At 42.8% G+C, this 18,178-nt stretch overlaps 1 protein-coding gene across 2 annotated transcripts; it reads right to left on the bottom strand.

Moving 5' to 3' along the window:
- Positions 1–5,183: 5,183 nt before the first annotated feature.
- On the bottom strand, positions 5,184–18,178 carry TRAM1 (translocation associated membrane protein 1). Of its 2 annotated transcripts, none has more exons than XM_053395903.1 (11): positions 17,880–18,178; positions 15,294–15,357; positions 14,311–14,432; positions 14,035–14,151; positions 13,819–13,877; positions 13,411–13,495; positions 11,781–11,851; positions 10,627–10,731; positions 9,542–9,685; positions 7,556–7,713; positions 5,184–5,769 (listed from the first exon to the last, which is right to left on the bottom strand). In XM_053395903.1, the coding sequence occupies exons 1-11, from the start codon at positions 18,000–18,002 to the stop codon at positions 5,696–5,698; spliced, it is 1,122 nt and encodes a 373-aa protein (XP_053251878.1). In that variant the 5' UTR covers positions 18,003–18,178; the 3' UTR covers positions 5,184–5,695. The 2 variants fall into 2 exon arrangements, with proteins under 2 accessions (XP_053251878.1, XP_053251879.1); XM_053395904.1 differs by lacking the exon at positions 17,880–18,178 and adding an exon at positions 16,375–16,406.

Genomic DNA, 18,178 nt, shown 5'->3' with positions numbered 1-18,178 from the left:
TTTGAGGGGATAGGTCCCCCTCTAGCTCTGGTGATGGGTTCAGCTGCTCTGGGTCCCATGTATTGACCTCCATCTCCTGACCATCCTTGGCCACCCTGTGAGTACTTCCTTCACCACCCCCCACATGCCCCAGTGTGTCCCAGCCCCAGCTACACCTCCCACTGGGATCCTCTTCCTCCTTCCTGTCCTGCCAGTTCACGACAGCCCTGATGCTGATATTGTTTACTGCGCATTTAAAAATATGTAACTGATTTTTACTTTTAAGCTGCCTTGGTAGGATTTGTAACCTGAAATGTGGAATGTAAATAATTGTAGTAAATCTAATGTATAATTTGGAAAAAACCCCAAGGCTATTGGTTTGTTTCACATCAGCTACAGCATAGCCATTTCTGCTTTGAGTGTTTAAGAGATGAGCTGTGCAGTACATTTCCACATAAAAAGTAGCCAGTACAAAAAAGTAGTATTTTTTGCTCTATAAGACGCACTTTTCCCCTCTTAAAAAGTAAGGGGAAATGTGTGTGCGTCTTATGGAGAGAATGCAGACGGGAGGCTCTGCTCAGCGCTCCCTTTAAAGAGCCCCATGGAGCTCTTGGGGGCTTCTGGGATAGCCTCTTGCTGTTCTGGTTTCTGGGATTCAGAATTTTTTCCCCCTCGTTTTCCTCCTCCAGAAACTAGGTTGTCTTATGGTCTGGTGCGTCTTATAGAGCGAAAAATACAGTAAGTTCTGTAGACATTCTGAGACATTCGGACAAGATCACAGTTCCTCCTCCCCTCCCCTCTCAATTTCTGCTGAGATGCTATGTTTCTCTGTTCCTTCCCCTTCCAAGAAAAATTACCGGCTAAGCAGAGAGGGGCTGTAGGACAGAGAAAGGTGGCTAATGGCCCTTAGCTATTGTGTAATTGCCCACAGGATATCCCAGTCTTCTCCAGGGGAAGTTTCCGCATTCTCAAGAGTGAGAGCTTGCTTACATGTGACTCCTTGTCAACTGGCAGATATAACATGTCACCAAGTGTTGAAGCCCCTATTGAACACTCAAATGTACATTCCAAAAGATGTCCTTTCCCCACATCACACTCCCAGCATATGCCACTGCTCATTTGTAGCCAAGGCTGTGCCAAGGCAATCACAACACAAAGGGATAAAGGGGTGAATTTGCCCAAGGGAAGGATCAAAACTCTGTTTTGGCACTTTCTGAAGCCTGCAATCAGATCAGGCTCTCTCTGCATTGCTTGCTACAAAAAGAGTTTCCCTGAAGACATGAGCCATTCAAGGACACTGCTGGAGTCTGCAGCTCTTCACCCATCATTCAGAGAAATGGAAGTGACAGTTGTTGATGTTAATACCAGTTCCACTCCCTTGGCAAACAAGCACCTGCCATCCAGTTGTGCAACACGTTATCAGAGCCGACTTATAACACAAAACTGATTTAAAACTCGCTTCTCCTTTGACACATACATTTTCTTGCCTTAAAGATGGAAACTTGCCAGGTTCTGCCAAATACATGAAGGCAGAAACTGAAAGAAGGCATGCTCTTTAAGTGTTTATTATATATTTATATTTCCAAAGCAGCAATAGCACACCCAATCCATCTTGCAATAGCAATAACTTATTCCCAATCCATCTTGAAAATCTCTTCCAGAAACTTCATCTGCTATGATCTCCATTTTGTGATATTACGCCTTTTTTTGGGAACTTGTGATGGATGGACCTTGGGTCAGCCTCCTGGGGATCCAGAAACCAACCAGGGCTAGGTAGAGTGTTATCCAACCAGGAGAGAGTGGGTAGTTAGATTCTGACTTAAACTGTCAGTTAAATAGGCTTAGCTACAGCCTGGATAAGGCGTAACTGTCAGATAGGGCTCAGATTACAGCTGGGAAAGGTCTTGGTTAGTGGTTACCTAGGCAGGGAAACCCAGTTTCTCTCTCTGAGGAGAAGAACCTTGAAGAGGCTGGGAGTTTTACACAGTAAAGTGAGTGTTTTAAGTGTAGAGAGTTTTGACTGAAACAAAGTGTTGTGCCTCATCAGAGTAGCCATTAAGCCATAGCCCGCATTGTGTTTAAATACAATTCCAGTTTTGTTTACAAAGTCATTGTTTACAAAGTCATCATTACTTTAATTTTCTGATTGAGGGATAAGTGGTCCCAGATTTTCCTTCATATTATTAGAAATCCTTGCTGCTGGATATGAGAAAACATTACCACATAAAGATAATATCAGTCCTCTCAAGTGTTACTGATAGGGAGAACCTAAATTTTAAAGCACCCAAATCTGGTCATGTTACCTCACTCTCATCTTTATTGAGGGAGGTTGCCAAAGAAACATTTTCCCAGGTGAGAATATTTGAATCTTTACAGTGCTCCACTTTAGGCAGAAAAGGAAATCTTAAAGCAATTAAAATTTAAGCTTCCAGGCAAAAAAATAAAAATAAAAATAAAATAGTAAAGTAATCCAATTACTCCAGGTAAAGAAACATTCAACAAATACCACTAATTCCAACTGTAATGAAGTGCTATCTTAGGAGCACCCTGGTCGCAAGGGAAACAGACCTGGTACGTATGTGGGATGGGTATTGGATGGGCAAGACGAGGAGCAAAGTGCATGGGACTCACATCTTGCGTGCATAAGATGCTTGTGAAGGTGGACATTCCAGAAAAAGGAGCCAGTCATTCTATGGGAAGGAGGATTGAGGTGCATGATTTGCACTAGTACCAGATCATGTTCAAGATCTTGTAATAATAATAATAATAATAATAATAATTTGTTATTTATACCCCACCCATCTGACTGGGTTTCCCCAGCCACTCTGGGCGGCTTCCAACAAAATATTAAAATACAACAGTCTATTAAACATTAAAAGCTTCCCTAAACAGGGCTGCCTTCAGATGTCTTCTAAAAGTCTGGTAGTTGTTGTTCTCTTTGACATCTGGTGGGAGGGTGTTCCACAGGGCGGGTGCCACTACTGAGAAGGCCCTCTGCCTGGTTCCCTGTACTTGGCTTCTCGCAGCGGGAGAACCGCCAGAAGGCCCTCGGAGCTGGACCTCAGTGTCTGGGCAGAATGATGGGGGTGGAGACGCTCCTTCAGGTATATTGGACTGAGGCCATTTAGGGCTTTAAAGGTCAGCACCAACACTTTGAATAGTGCTCGGAAACTACTGGGAGCCAGTGTAGGTCTTTCAATATATAGGTCTTTTAATATATAAAACCCTAAACAACTAGGATCCAGGTTACCTGAAAGACCCCCCTGCCCCTGTATTGACTTGTAAGACCAGTTGGATCATCTGGAGAAAATCTATTCATGGCACTGCACTCTACATAATATCATAGGGCGATGACCTATGTTCTTGCCCCTGTTCTGTGCAATGTCCTCCCCTCTGCCATTCAGGAAGTAGCAACTATCAGTTGCTTCAGATGTCTTGCAAAGACTTCCTTTTTGGTCAGGCTTTCCCTGACCCATATGACTGGACCCCAATTTATGTACATGAATCTCCTGAACTTGTTTCACTTGCTTTTATATTGTTTTAAGGTTGCATTTTTCTTTTAATGGATAGTGTGTTTACGTTGTACATAGTGGACACCATTTATGAGAATTTAAAAATATTAAATAGCTTATAGAAATAGTTTTAAATAAATAAACCAATGATCTGTAGCAAGCGACGAAGCAATAAAACCATAGAAGAGAATGCAAGAGTCAACAGCACTGTTTGGAATATTTAGCATTTTGACTGCTGATGGTTCTTTCTGTAGAGCCCAGTACACTCCGTATTTGGAAAATTTCTTGGATACCGTTTCAATTGCTAGATGACTTAACCCTTATTATCAACACAGCTTTAAAGACCTGAGTGTTCTTCTAAGTAAAACTGAAAGACAGCTGTGGTGAGAGGACAGGACTTGTTCCTTAACCAAAGAGCAACGCTGGAAGCTCCTCTAATGATGCACTCCTAGCCAACTTCCAATGGTAGGGTCACTCCCAGGACCCTATGTCTAGCCTATCCTCCAATTGTAACCAGGATGCTGCTGCTGTTCTCTTTCTTACTATGTACTCAAACATTTCTGCTCAGTGATCTTCCAGGGTGGCAGCTGTTCCTCTGGTTTGACCACTGTGCCTTCAAAGTTACATCAGGTCACTGAATTAAGGAAAACTTTGAAATAGCCACTACAATGCGCCTTTCTGAAGAGTCAATACTGGCTCTTTTGAGCACCATGCTAGCTACCACCTGCCCTATTCCATACTTATAACCGGTCTTATAATACTTATAACCGGTCCAAAATGCAGTGACCAGGCTCCACTTAATGAATATAATCCTTGTTTTAAAATAGTTGCACTGGCTGTCAAGTTGTTCCCAAGCCCAATTCAAGGTGCTTACTTACACTGATGCTTAGGGCTTCAAACAACTTAGGCCCCGTCTTCGTTCTTATTGATCCTCTTGGGCATTCTTTTAGTTCCATCACTAAGAATTTGGGGGGGGGGTGGCAGCCTGGGAAAGGGTTGTCTCCATGTCAGCCCAAAATTGTGGAATTCCCTTCCTACAGAGGTGCATCTGGCTCCATCGTTAGTCAGCTTCTGACGTATACCAATGATGCATATATTTACCTGGACCTTTAACAGTTTAGGCATTTCCTGCCTTCAGACATTCCACCCAAAGATCTGAGGCTGCAGCTGTTGGAGATGGGAGACAGGTGTGACTGGGACTAGTAGTGTGTGATGCTCGCTCCTGTCTCAGCATGCTTTCAGGTCCACACTTGAATATGGCTTGGCAGAACGAGATCCGATGTCCTGGTTGGTGTGTAGGCACCAGGAAAAGGGTGTTGTAGCTGCTTTGCTGGTGTGTTTGGCTTAGTGCATTGTCCACATCCAGTCCTGTGGTTTAGCTTCTCCCTGACAAACCACAAGCCATAAAACAAACTTGTGGTTAGTCAGGAAAGAGATAAACCATGAGTCTGGATTTGGATGAGACAAGAAACCAAACTATGACTTAGCTCACCATGGCACAGCAGAAAAACCACCAGGGAAGAGGAGCAAAGCAGCTGTGGTATCTTCACAGGAAGCCTTCAAATTCAGGAATTTGTGAATGTAAACCAGGAGGATGCCTTGTCACTGGCTATCCAGACATGCTGATGGAAGTTCTGATGGCAACAATACTCACAGTATACTTGACAATATACATACACAGCAACATTTCAATCAGTCCAACTGTGTTTTAATAAGGGAATTTCTTGAATCATGGGTAGAGATTGTCTACAAAGTAACAAGGATTATTTTGGTAGTTTACAAATTCTGTTCGGAACTGTAAAATCAAAATATACACCTAAGTGTTAAGAGAATATCTAAAAAAAATATGGCATTACTATTTTACTTAAATGTTCAATTTCTCCTTAAACAAGAATTTCATATTGTCTTTTCTGGAATGGACTAGATTCATCACTGTAAAGCTGGAAGGAATGGCAGATTGTATCACTGATTTCTGGCAAGTGGATTCCAATTAACACTCACAACATTTTCAAAGATACTAAAAAAATAATGTGGCCCCCTTTTTCAGTTTAAAAAGCTGCACAAACGTTATGGTAGCAATAACAAAAAAGTATTAATTTTATTTATTTTTGTTAACCGTAGGAACTCGGGTGCTGAAGGACTTTCCAAAGTAAAAAGCAGTTCTCTTTGGGGATATTAGTCAATTAACTTAATAAAGTTCTGTTTTAAGAGGATTTTTCTTTCCTGCTGCGAGGCGAGTCTGCTCCATTTGAGGTTAATGTTCCATTTATTCCATTTTCTAAAAATAAGACAATATACATTGTTAAGCTCTTTTCTAGGTACCATATCTAGAAAGCATTCAAAAAGTGTATTATTCATTTAGTAGAAAGCCAAACTTAGAACAATACAAGACTAGCCCTGCTGAATCAGACCAAAGGTCGATTTTGTATAGCATCCCATATCCCACAGCAGCTTTAGAAGAAATGGTAAAATTATGTCCAGACAACTTTATATTACAACCAGATTTTCAAAAACAACATTCACCATACAAGTTAGGTGTGGGGAACCTTTGACTCACCATATATTTTTGGACTACACATCCCATCATCCCTAGTCATTGGTATTGCTTGTTGGGGCTGATGGGACTTGACAGTCCAGCAACATCTGGTAGGCCAAATTTTCCCCTCACCCGATATAGATATATGTTAATAGTGCCCAGAGTGGCTTAGAACAAATAGTATTCTATGCTTGGAAGAAAGGCCACACTATCTGAAAAACACCACTGAGGGCTGCCGCCATGAATTAGAGCATTGGCCTAGAAGTGGGTAGACTTGGAGAAGTGTTTCCCAAACTTGAGTGTCCAGTTGTTTTTGGACTACAATTCCCACAACCCCTGACACTGGTCCTGCTAGCTAGGGATGATGGGTGTTGAAGTCCAAAAACAGCTGGAGACCCAATTTTGGGAAGCAGTGACTTAGAGGCTCAAATCCTCAGTCAGTCATGAAGCTTGCTGGGTGATCTTGGGCCTGTCAGCAACTCTCACCATATCCTACTTCACAATTGTGAAGAGGAAAGGAACTGCACGCTACCTTGAGCTCCTTGTAGAAAAGGGGAAATATAAACATAATTTAAAAATCTAGATTTCCAAATAGGTAAAGCCCTGTAATTTATGTCATTTACAGAAGATCCAGCAGGCAATGGATGCCTAGGGGGGCACTTGGTTACCCCTTTCCTGCCCTTCTTAACTTTTCATCCCAGGTCAGCTTACAATGCAATTAAAAACCCCAAACACTAAAATGCACCAGTAACAAAAATATACATAATACATTTCAAGAGTCAACGAGTGAAACTAGGTAATGACTCCATATGTCTAATTTTCAGCACTTTCATGACTGCATGCAACCCAAGAATCTAAAAATAATAAAAAAATGAATTGGGGCTTGAGCAGTTCAGTGCTACCGAACGAGTGTCAACCATTCTGTGATCCGCCCTGAGATCTTACGATGAAGGGCAGGAATCCAGTAAATAAATAACTTTAGCCAGAATTCTGACATTAGAAACTTCTTGCTTTATTTGCAGAGACCTCTGCTGTTTTTGTCCTTTATGCAAGATGCAGTAAATTAAGATCACCACTCAAGCCTATGGATTGTCTACACTCTGCAGTTGTGATCACTAACCCAGGGCAAGAAGATAAATGAAAAGAGACAAGAGCTCCTTCCAGAGACAGAATACTATGAAAGATGCTATGTGTGACACACCCACACCATACATTTAAAGCATTCTTTCACTGACTTTTCACAGTCATGGCTTCCCCCAAGGAACCAGGGGAGCCATAGTTTTGTAAAAGGTGCTGAGAGTTGTAAGGAGAACATTAGCAAATGAAAGTTCCCAGGATTCTTTGTGGGAAACCAATTTTATCTCCCAATGAATCTGTCTCGCCAATATTTGGTTATGTAAGAAATTAGTATCACTGCCCTTGAATTCAGGGAACGTAGCATTGGCTTAAGCGTCACTGGTAACGAGGTTCCTCAATGTCTTGTCCCCCTCTACCAAAAGTGTACAGGGTAAAGGACTGAAATACAAACCTCTTTCTTTTTTGGAAGGCTTGCTTTTAGTTGTTGCAAACTTCTTTTTCACTGGTTGGGGAGGTGAAGAATGTTCTCTCCACCTTCTCAGCTGGAAATTGATGAACTTCCACATCATAAAGGCCTGTGTGAAACAGATAGATGCCAGTACGCTGATTCTACAAAGAGAAGACAGATTACTGTACTAGGATTCCTGAAGATCCGGAAATGAGAAGCATCAGGAAAACTGTTCCCACTGGGCAGGATGTTTCTTGGCCATTTATCAAGCCTTTTATTTCCTTGTTATCTAGGAAAGTACATAAAAAGCCCAGAGAGATTAGGTTTAATGGAAGCATAGCAAAGCTTCAGGAATTTAACAAGGTAATAACACAATAGGAATGCATAGACTGAAAAGCATGTTCTGAAATTGGCAAATTCTCTCGTTCCCATGCAATAACTTAACTACACTTGGCTGTGAGTCCTGGAAGACCTGCTCCCTGCCTTGCAAGCCTTTTCCCACTTGGCCTGGGAAAGCAAGGGCCTGACTGACTCCAGCTACAAAAGCTGAGGCTGCTGAACAGACTCTTGGTCTCGGGTTTTGTCTGTGGGGTTTAGTTGTGAGCTGCATGGAGCATGGTTTGAACTGTGGAAAGGCAACATACAAATAAAATTTATGTATTATGAAAAAGAAGATAACATCCAATTCTCTAACCAGGAGGGCGACACTTTTTGTACTTTGATCAAGATGAAGATATTTCACACTTAGTTATTAGTGACATACACTATGTGGCTAGATAAACAGCAGCCCATGATCTGCAGCTCACTGAAACAACATCCTTCCAGGAACTATAAATATAGTCACGGTACTGTGTAGCTAGAAGCTGAAATTCATACTGAAACTGAGCCAAAATTATTTGTGGAATGGTTTCGACACTTTCTGGGGTCATCACAGATAGACCCTAAACATCTACCCTCAATGTGAAGGAGTTGCACCAACAACATCAGGTGGTCAACATGCTCAAGTGTTTAAATTTAAGGATTTATGCTTGAACTACAAAAAGAAACGTTTCCTGAAAAGACAGGCAGTGCACACCACACATTTTTAACAGCATGTTTTACATCACATTTTATTCTGCAAAACATGTACACAAGGAAAGTTCTTATTTACTATTTTTATAGTTCTACATCTCAGCTAATTACCTAAATTCACCCTTAACATACCCTAATACTGCATAGAGAAAGGTAATTTTCATCTGTTTTACTATTTTAACTTTTGTATGTTTTAAAAGTATGGTTGTGATTTTTTCTTGATTCTAATGTTTTATTTTTTTGTAAACCACTTTGGAGGGTTTCTTTTAGAATAAAGCTTAATTATAATAATATATACTATAAAGTTCATGAAATAAATTAAAAATAACTTTTTGACAGGAGCCAAATATGACCCTCCAGACCTCTGTACCCTGTCTTTGGGATACCCCTCCATCCCTCACCAACACCACTGCCCTGAGTCCTCTTCATTTTTGCCTGGCTGGCATGTGTCCCTAAACTATGAAAACAATTCTTGCTTGCCTTGACAGAGGGTGAGAGATGGGGCAGATGGGGTGTAGAACACACAAATTAAGGGCCTCAGCCATGGCCCCACCCACTTGTGGCTCTAGTCCCACCCACTTTTTGTCTTTCGCCCTGCCCACAATGGAATGCAGCTTCTGGAAGGCTTCCCATCCCGCCTTCCCCTGCTTTATGCAAATGCTGATTAACTTGGAATTGTACAAGTTCTAGGTAAAGCCAGTTCATACAAAAGCAGACTACTCAAACAAGTCTCATTCACATGAAGCTATGACTTTAAAGCACCACATAAGCATGAAGAAAGAAGCCTGCCAGCTGTTCATCTGATGCAGCCTCTTCTTTCAGACAGAAGCCCACCAGATGCTTTTAGGAAAGTGGTCCCCAAACAACTCATGAAGTTTCACTGCCTCTAACTATGAAGCTGTGCCTGTCGTCTCATACCTGATGGGCAGCACATTAAAGTTTCCGGTACTAAAATCCAATGTTTGATCCTCTGCTCTGGCAAGGCCAAATCCAACAGTAAGGACGGAAAGAATCAGGGTCAGAAGTCTTCCCAAAACAAAAAGGACGGCCCAGATTGAAAACCTAGAGGGAAGAGACCAGGTATGAACATATTATTACTGCACCTCAGTAGAATTCCATCCATTCATTGTACTACTTACAGCAATTATTTCAGAGGCAGATACGATTAACATACGTGTTGAATATTAAGGTGTCATGGGCCAAAAGTACTTGACTTCACACACACATTTTAGAACACCGTTAAGCCAGAACACTGTCCCTTCTCACACATCCAGGAAGGCATTCTAGAGGGTACAATGTGGTGGGCTCTTCTGTGATACTTCTTCCATCTCTGAGGGCTCAGAAAAATGTGTGAAGCTTCAAATAGCTTCTACATTAAGGAATTGTTCAATGTGGATATATATCTTCTATAAACAGGCTGGTCAAGTCCTTTCTTCAAAACTAATGAAGCTATTCCAGGTGGGGGGAGTTTTTGTATGTGCATCTGAATGCACGCCAATCTCAAGAAGTAATTGGTAACTGTTTTGTGCATAGGAATTCTGTGGTTGTACTGAAGGTAATGAAGGCTTTGTAACTGAACAGCAAGTTGTCTTTATGCCAGAGGGGAAAGGAAAGAATATATCTGGCTAAGCTGCACTGATCCTTGAGGGCAGGAGGTGGCAAGATCAAGGGAGTGAGAAGTGCCTGCAACATGGTGTCAGAAGTGAAGAAAATGTAGGAGAAAGAGGGGGTGCACCTGACCAAGAGATACACAGGTAAGTCAGGCCAAAGTCTGTGTACCTGAAGTAATCAGCCAGATATTTGCTTGCAGACTTCAATTTTTATCTTAAACAGAGAACTTAACAAAACTATCTCTATTATTATTAGATGTTCTTTTAATGTACAGAATAACAGGGATCATTTGCTGAAGCAGCCCAATGTTAACTGTACACGTTCAAGCATTAATTAGAAGTTGCATTTCCAGACATATTTTTAAAGGTTGGAAGTTACCGTAAAGTACTTACCCTTTCTGATATTTTTCATCACTGAAGTAAAACAGTCTGGAGATGTGGAACAGAAACTCCACAAAGTAATGTAGCACAAGAAGAACAAGGCCAAGGTGGGTCAAACTGTAAGAACAAAAATGAAAGGAAAGAAGTTTCTAGTTGGTAGAGGGACACAAGGTCTTTGATTAAACCCACTCATTTGGCCTTGCATTAATTAAATTTGGGACAGGAATTCAGGGCTCAGTGACAGTTTCCTATGTCCGCTTTCAAACAGGCCCAGGAACATACACACATGTTCTGCAGCAGTATAGATCCCTCAGTGATGCAGATCATCAGAATGAAAATCTGATGCATGCCTTTTGGTTCCTTAGCCATCCAAGGCACAGTTCATAGGTGTGAAGGATAGGTTCGCTCAGTTGTGGTGCCAGTTACAGAACACCTTCCTGATGGAAGCCCACCTGGCTCTGCCTTTATCACCCTTCTGCCAAACAACGAGAACATAACTCTGTCCTAGAACAGTTCAGGACAGGTGTCCTTGATGGCAACTGTTATGAATTCTCCTGGTCTTTGCACTTTGACTGTTTTATTGATTTTAATGTTTTATTGGCGATTTTAAATTGATTATCTGCTGAAGCAACTCTGGATATAAATAAAAACACACACACACGCATATATATATATAAATGCGTTCAAACACACAAAACTTGATGTTTCAAAATTTAAATACAAGCTTTTCTAGGGGACAAGGAAATTTGTAAAAATACACTGCCATTAGACATTCAACTTGAAAACTGAGCATTATATATATATATATATATATATATATATATATATATATATAGAGTGTAAGCTACTTTGGATATTGAAATAAAGTTGTTGTGTGCATTCAAGATAAATTCAACCGTTCAGGTACGGTCTGGTCAGGGAAAGATGGAATAAATGAGTTATTGCAGAAAAAAACTTTTCCCTTTGAGGGAAACACCTGATTGCTAAACACCTAGTGGACTTCTACAGTCATTTTACAGGGTACAATGTAAGGTATGTTGGATTGCAGTATCTGAACACTTGATACTGTGTTTCACTATCAAATTAGTTATTTATTATTGAATTTAACCCCACCCCCATCCTCTCTAAGGGGCTCTGTATGGCAGCAAAAGAAGTAAGTCACTTACTTTAACAGATAAGCTCCAGCGATATGGAAAAGATAGAGTCCAATGTAAACAAGCTGGCGAGGAATGTCTTCCTATGAAAAAGCCACAGCTTTATCAATTCTGCAGGGAGTTCTCATAACTTAAATACATTCACCAGTTTCTGGACAGTACCCAACCCGGACAACCACTTCTTGTCTTATACTATTCTGTTTCCAATAGCTGATCCTGGAGTTTGTTAGTACCCTGAAATCTTACTCAAATCTTTAAAATAAATGTTCTACTAGATTTATTTCACGAATGCTTAAAAGACATACAAACATGTTTCTATGTGTGCAAAAATAAGAATAAATGTAGAAGATTTGCATGGTAGTAAGATTTCTACAATATGCAATCCTCAGTTCCCCACATCTAGGTTTCAAATTGCAACAGGCCAGAAACTTTGCCACCTAAGAATAATAAATGTACTAGTGCTGCTCCAACTATTCACTGGATGTTGCAACACTACCCTTGGACAAATGGTAAAAACCGCACACCGATATATTGTGGTCATACAAGACCTTATTCACTGTTTGCTAACCTGCCATCTTTCGGAACATAATGACCAAATTACTCTTATTATCATTCAAACCATGAACTGTTCAACCAAGCAGAAAATTAATTTTTGTTAGCAGGAAATGAGAAAGATCTCACTGTATTTGCCCTGGTAGCTGCTAATAAGGCTGATTACAATGCTGAAAGTTGTAAACGTTTATACCATGCAGCTGTTCTGCATCGAGATCATCATAAACCAGAGCTGACAGCCACTGCAATATGCAAAGAGGGGGAAATGACTGCGGTTACTTTAAAAAAGGAAATGAAAGCTTCGTGACTATGCTGGAGGATGGGTGTGTGCTGCTGCCGCTGCCCATACAGGCTAAACCTTGGTTCTGTGCTGGGTCTCACCCTCACCATTTTGGAGCTTAGGAAGGCAGCGACACAGCCTTCAGAGGTTTGCCGTTCAGCAACTAACTGTATTTTTCCATGTATAAGATGCACCTATGTATAAGACACCCCCTACTTTTGGGGACCCCAAATTTAGAAAATGGGGATATGCACTATCCGTGCATAAGACGCTCCCAGATTTTTAACCTTATTTTAAAGCAAAAAACCCCTAGTCTTATACATGGAAAAGTATGGTAGGTTTCCCAGGTGCAGTTTAGTGTTCCTAACTAACAAGAGACTCCTAGGCATGTCTATTCACTTGTCCCACTAAGTTCACTGGCACATAATTCCTAGATAAATGTGTATAGCAGTAAGGAAACTTTGGCTCTCTAGATGCTGCTGAACTCCCATTAGCCCTAGCAAACATTGCCAAAGGTTTTCAACACCTGCTGCATGGGGTTCCAGCCTAATCATTAGAAATACAGGTTACAGACTCCACTAACCCAGAAATAGTGCTTCAGGTTAAGAACTTTGCTTCAGGATGGGAACAGAAATTGTGCTCTGACGGCGCGGCGGCAGCAGGAGGCCCCATTAGCTAAAGTGGTGCTTCAGGTTAAGAACAGTTTCAGGTTAAGTACGGACCTCCGGAACCAATTAAGTTCTTAACCCGAGGTACCACTGTACACATATTTTTAGAGGCTTCTGAACATGAAACTAAAGGCGGACTTACTTTTTTTGTCTTCTGGAAATAGAGTTCTGGGAAAGCATGCAACCAGTATGCCAGTTGGGAGATGTAAAAAAATTTCATTTGGAACCTACAATACAGCATGGAAAAGGTCAAAGATATTGAAATAGCTCTCGAATAAGACCTTGTTTAAATTAGGTGTTACAATGGAGTCATATCTGAAATGTTTTCTACAGAGATTAAGAACCAATGGTAGGATGGAAACTACCAGTCACACATTTATGAAAGAACAACATGCTTGGAATTGACAACAGAAGACCAGGAGAGCAGGCTTTTGTTTGAAGAAAAGAACTTGAAATACCTGCAAGCAAGTTGCTGGTTGATTTAACACCCTGGGACAAGTTAAAGAAACTATATGACACATGCCCCACCCCGCAACTCTGATAAACTCACGGCAATGATGTATGTGGATAGTCCCGCCAGAGTGATGTTGGGTCAGCTACATAATTCTCCTGAAAATAAGAAATAAACATGTCGAATACCCTTTATGGTTAAGACTAAACTAACTACAGGTCTATGGAGAAGTTAGTCCCATTTGAGATCAATGGGGCTCATTCCTACTAAGTGATACAGAATTGCAGCTTGAGTATGTACAAGTGAGATACTCACAGAGACAAGAATGCTTGTTCCCCAAACACAGGAGAAAAGGTAGAACGCACTGAGTTGTCCAGATTCATTGAACTTGCTGTGCTTTGTTTTGGAAAAGTGCATCTTCCTGTTAATTTTCTAAAAGAAAAGGAATCCGTGTTATTGATCTGAGTAACAGCTTTCATACAAAGTTATCTGTCATGCGAAGCCAAATCTAAGACTCACGTTGACAACACATCCATACACTCAATCAAATACCACTGTAGCAATACTCAATATTGTCCTGACAATACTTACATCTAACACATATTCTTGAATGATAGCATGTATGATTATTGCAACCAGCATGTAGAAGAAAACCGTAGCCAAATCTTTGATGCCGTAGTGATACAATGTGACTGTTTCTGTAGATTGTTTCTCTAAGAGAAGAAAAGACAGCAACATTAAATATACACTTATTTTACCAACCCGCTCCTAATCTGAAATTGGAACTGAAGAAATTAAAGAGTTATTTCAAGTTTAATGAAGACTGCAAGGACTAGTTTGTTATTTACTTCTCCACTAACACAGCATTAGTTAATGCAAGTAAAAGTCTAAATTAAAATATATGCAGTACGCAAATATGTTGGAACAAATCATGCCTTTATTATTTCAGTCACCAGATTCAAAATCTTATTTATCTTTAAGAGCAGCACAGCAAGGAAAACTTAGTTTCCACCCAGAGCTAAACTCATATTGACAATAGGCAGGGTAAGACAATGCAAAAATGTGGTTTGGTGCTAGAGTAACAAGGGAAGCAGCACTGTTGCATTTGTGTGCCACTCTTCCTCCGGTATTCATGATTCCCTCCCTGGGTTTGTGGTTTCTGATCCATTGTTTCTGATCCTTGTTTTCAGGGAGTAAGTGTAAACCATGTTGCTGGAGGAAAGACAAACTATGATTTGCTGCAAATCAGGAAGGAAGGGATGAAATAACGATATGTGATGAGTGGGGAAGGGAGGGGAAATTCTACAGCCTCTCAAGACTCATACATGGTGCACCAAGCCATGGCTTGGTGATACAAACTAGTCTATAGGTCACAAAGCAAACATCATTACTGGTGAACTGACACCAAAAAATTGTGCTGATGTTTCTCATTCTTCTGCTGTTTCACTAGAACAGTGTTTGCTAGTGTAGCAAGTTTCAGGACTAGCTTATTAGATTATATGGCAATATATTAGCAGTGAATCAGTATTCCTTTTCTGTCTAGGACAAATGCCTAAATATTTTTAGAGCTTTACCTGTGGCAGGAATGGTAACATTGTACTGAAGTGTAACAAAGACAACAGCTGCTTTTGCTGTAACCTGAAATGAAACAAAACCCAATTAAATAAAATTATTTCTACAAAGAACACACCAAGGATGAAATTCTAAACATACTAACAGCACAGCCCTAACCATGCCTACTCAGAAGCAAGGAAAATAACATTATTATTACAATTATTATTTATTTGTGTAGCTGAAGCCATTACAAAAGAAACGACATCAAACTAGGACAATGGGTCACAGAAGACTGGTTATTTCCACAATTCTTTACTATTTCAACAAATATACCCAGTAACTCAAGATCACCTATAAAACCCACAGATATTTCAGTCCCCTACCCCAATCTTCTTGCCAATACATTCCTATTGTTGGCTGTTATCTATATGTAAGCCTATCCAGGCTTACCACAGTGGCCCAGATGAGTGGTTACTTATAAGCTTGTGGCTGTCCAAATAACGCAAGCAAATGCACTGTTGAGTACACATAACTGCTCATGCCACTTTTAAAACAGCTGTTCCCAACAAAAATTGCCTCAGGACATCACTTATGGACAAGCTGGTATAGAAAGAACAGAAACTGCTGCAATCTTTAGCTTCAAGAAAGAAAAATGCTAGACACATTACTATTTACCAATGTACTGCATGGAAAACCAACGGCAACTATTTTAGAAAGGCATTTGCAGACATGCTGCTCAGATAAAGTCAAGCTCCTATGTGCAATTCTAATTCCGCTCCTTATAAAAGTGCATCTGCTCCTCAGGCTACTTTCCTCCAAAGTGTCATCAGAATTTGGGGCAGCAGCTACTGAAGCAGGTTTTCAACAGAGCCTTAAAGTTATATTGCTCAAGTACTTTACAAAGAAGCACTACCATTTAAAACTGCTCTGGAGCAAGTCACTCGACTGCTTAAGTCTTCCATACCCTCATTAAGCTCTGCTTTCATGTTTTTTTAATATGATATAGCAGTATATAAATATTTTTATAAGTCAGTTATTTAACTATTTCAAGGACATCTTCACCTTCCCTGGTTCTAATCTAGAGCCATGGCATGCACACACCTTGACACGTGTCGCATCCCCTATCTGGAGGGGCGCCAGGCAACCCCGTCTGGCTGCGACCTACGACTGCAAGCGACCGCCACGCTCAGAAGGCGGGCCGTGGGTCTCGCTCTATGTACACGTCACCGTCCAGCTCACCTTCCCTGGAGCCGAGAGGAGGGGAGGAGCCGCCACGCAGCGCCTCATGGGGCTTGTAGTTCTGCCCGTTGCACACAAAGGACTGCGCGCCCTCTCCCCTCCCCTTAGCCCAGGCAACCGGAGCCAAATCTCTCTCTGCGCGCTCCCCGCTCCGCACACCCTGCCAGCACCTCCCGTCTCCAAAAACGTCGAGTCTCCCCGCCCTCCCCATAGTGCTCCAGCTCCGAGTGCCACGTAACCTTGACGAGACCAGGAACTACTCAGCAGCCAGCCAGACAAGCAAGCAAGCAAGCGCACAACCCGGTCAGAGAGGCGTGCACGGCGGAGGCTCTTTCGCCACACACTCCGAAAACCCCGTTTACACTGCGGCGGTTGCTCCGCTTCGGAAACCCTGGAGGCAGCAAAGGCGACGGGGGCTGTACCTACTTCCCCTCTCCGACAGCGGGAAGCTATGTGCAGGCTTACTCAGGAGTAAGCCCCACTACTGTGCTCCGTGTGGCTTACTCCCTGGTTAGGATGCTCACCGCTGCAGGTCTGCATTTCGGCAAGACGGAGCTGAAGTGGGTGTGGAGCACACCCGGCTCCCCCAAAGGAGAAACGAGTGTGTATATGGGGGCGGGGGGCATGAGAGACAGATGTCAGGCCCAGCAGACTTTGACTGAGGACGGAGGCAGCCACATCTGCCGGGGAAGGGCGGCTGCTCCTGCTCGCAGGATGATGCACCGCTCGGGCTACCTACCAGCTGCTCCTCAGCGCAAACCCACAACAGCAAATGCTGATGCGGACACAACAAGGCGCATCCGCCTGCACCCCTTGTGCACCTTGACACAAGGACCTGCTCACCACCCCACACTCTCCGTCTTGCCAAGGCGAAAGGCTCGAGGAAGGACCGAAAAGCCTGCCAGATGTTTCCCGGGGGGGTGGGTGGGTGGAGGAAGCCGCTGCCTTAATCACCCAACTCCGTGTCCTCTCCCCCTCCACCACCCACGCCACGCAGGATCCTTTCTAAGACCCACACAGGTTTGCGGCCAGGGAGGAACTCCAGCTCCCCACGACCATGTTGCTGGCAGCATTTGGACGGCGATGAATGGGTTTGTGGATACACTTAGTATACACACAATCGCCACACCACTCCCCTCCTCTCTTTACACACACTAGAAGGGAAAGAGGAAGCGGGAGGGACGGCGACGGCAGGGACTAGAAGCTTGTCCCCGTTGGAAGCCAGTCTCTTCCCCGACCCGCGCTGGCTGAGGCCGGGGAGCAGCGGACCTCGCTCCCTAACGAGGCGCCTGCTTGACCGTAGGAAGGAGCCAGCTCCCCTCCGCCTCCCCCCATCCCTCCTGGGCGCCCTGGTCCTCCTTCCTCACCTCGAACATGAGCCCCAGCAGGAAGACCATGGCCATGCAGGAGACAATGTCCGCGTGGTTCTGCACGACGAACTCGTGGCTCAGCACGGGGGGGTTCTTGCTGCTCTTCTTGCGGATCGCCATGGCGGGCAGAGCGCAGCGCGGCCACCAGCCCTTCCTTCCTTCCTCGGCCCCTGCTCCAGCCGCCGCCGCTGCCGCCGCTAGCCTATAGCCCAGCCCAGCCCCGCTCGCGCTCTCTGCGGCGGGGCCCCGAGGAAGGGGAGGACGCCCAGGCAGCCGCTCCGCCCAACTTCGCCTCC

This window comes from Podarcis raffonei, chromosome 7 (assembly GCF_027172205.1).
Source record: "Podarcis raffonei isolate rPodRaf1 chromosome 7, rPodRaf1.pri, whole genome shotgun sequence".
NCBI lineage: Eukaryota > Metazoa > Chordata > Lepidosauria > Squamata > Lacertidae > Podarcis > Podarcis raffonei.
This window is presented reverse-complemented; position numbering and strand designations above follow the sequence as displayed.

Coding starts and splice junctions, on each gene's coding strand:
- TRAM1 (XM_053395903.1), bottom strand. CDS start 18,002: ATGGCGATCCGCAAGAAGAGCAGCAAGAACCCCCCCGTGCTGAGCCAC. Junction 13,878..14,034: donor GAACAAGCATTCTTGTCTCT/GTGAGTATCTCA, acceptor TCTTATTTTCAG/GAGAATTATGTAGCTGACCC. Junction 7,714..9,541: donor TTTAATGTGCTGCCCATCAG/GTATGAGACGAC, acceptor TTCTCTTTGTAG/AATCAGCGTACTGGCATCTA.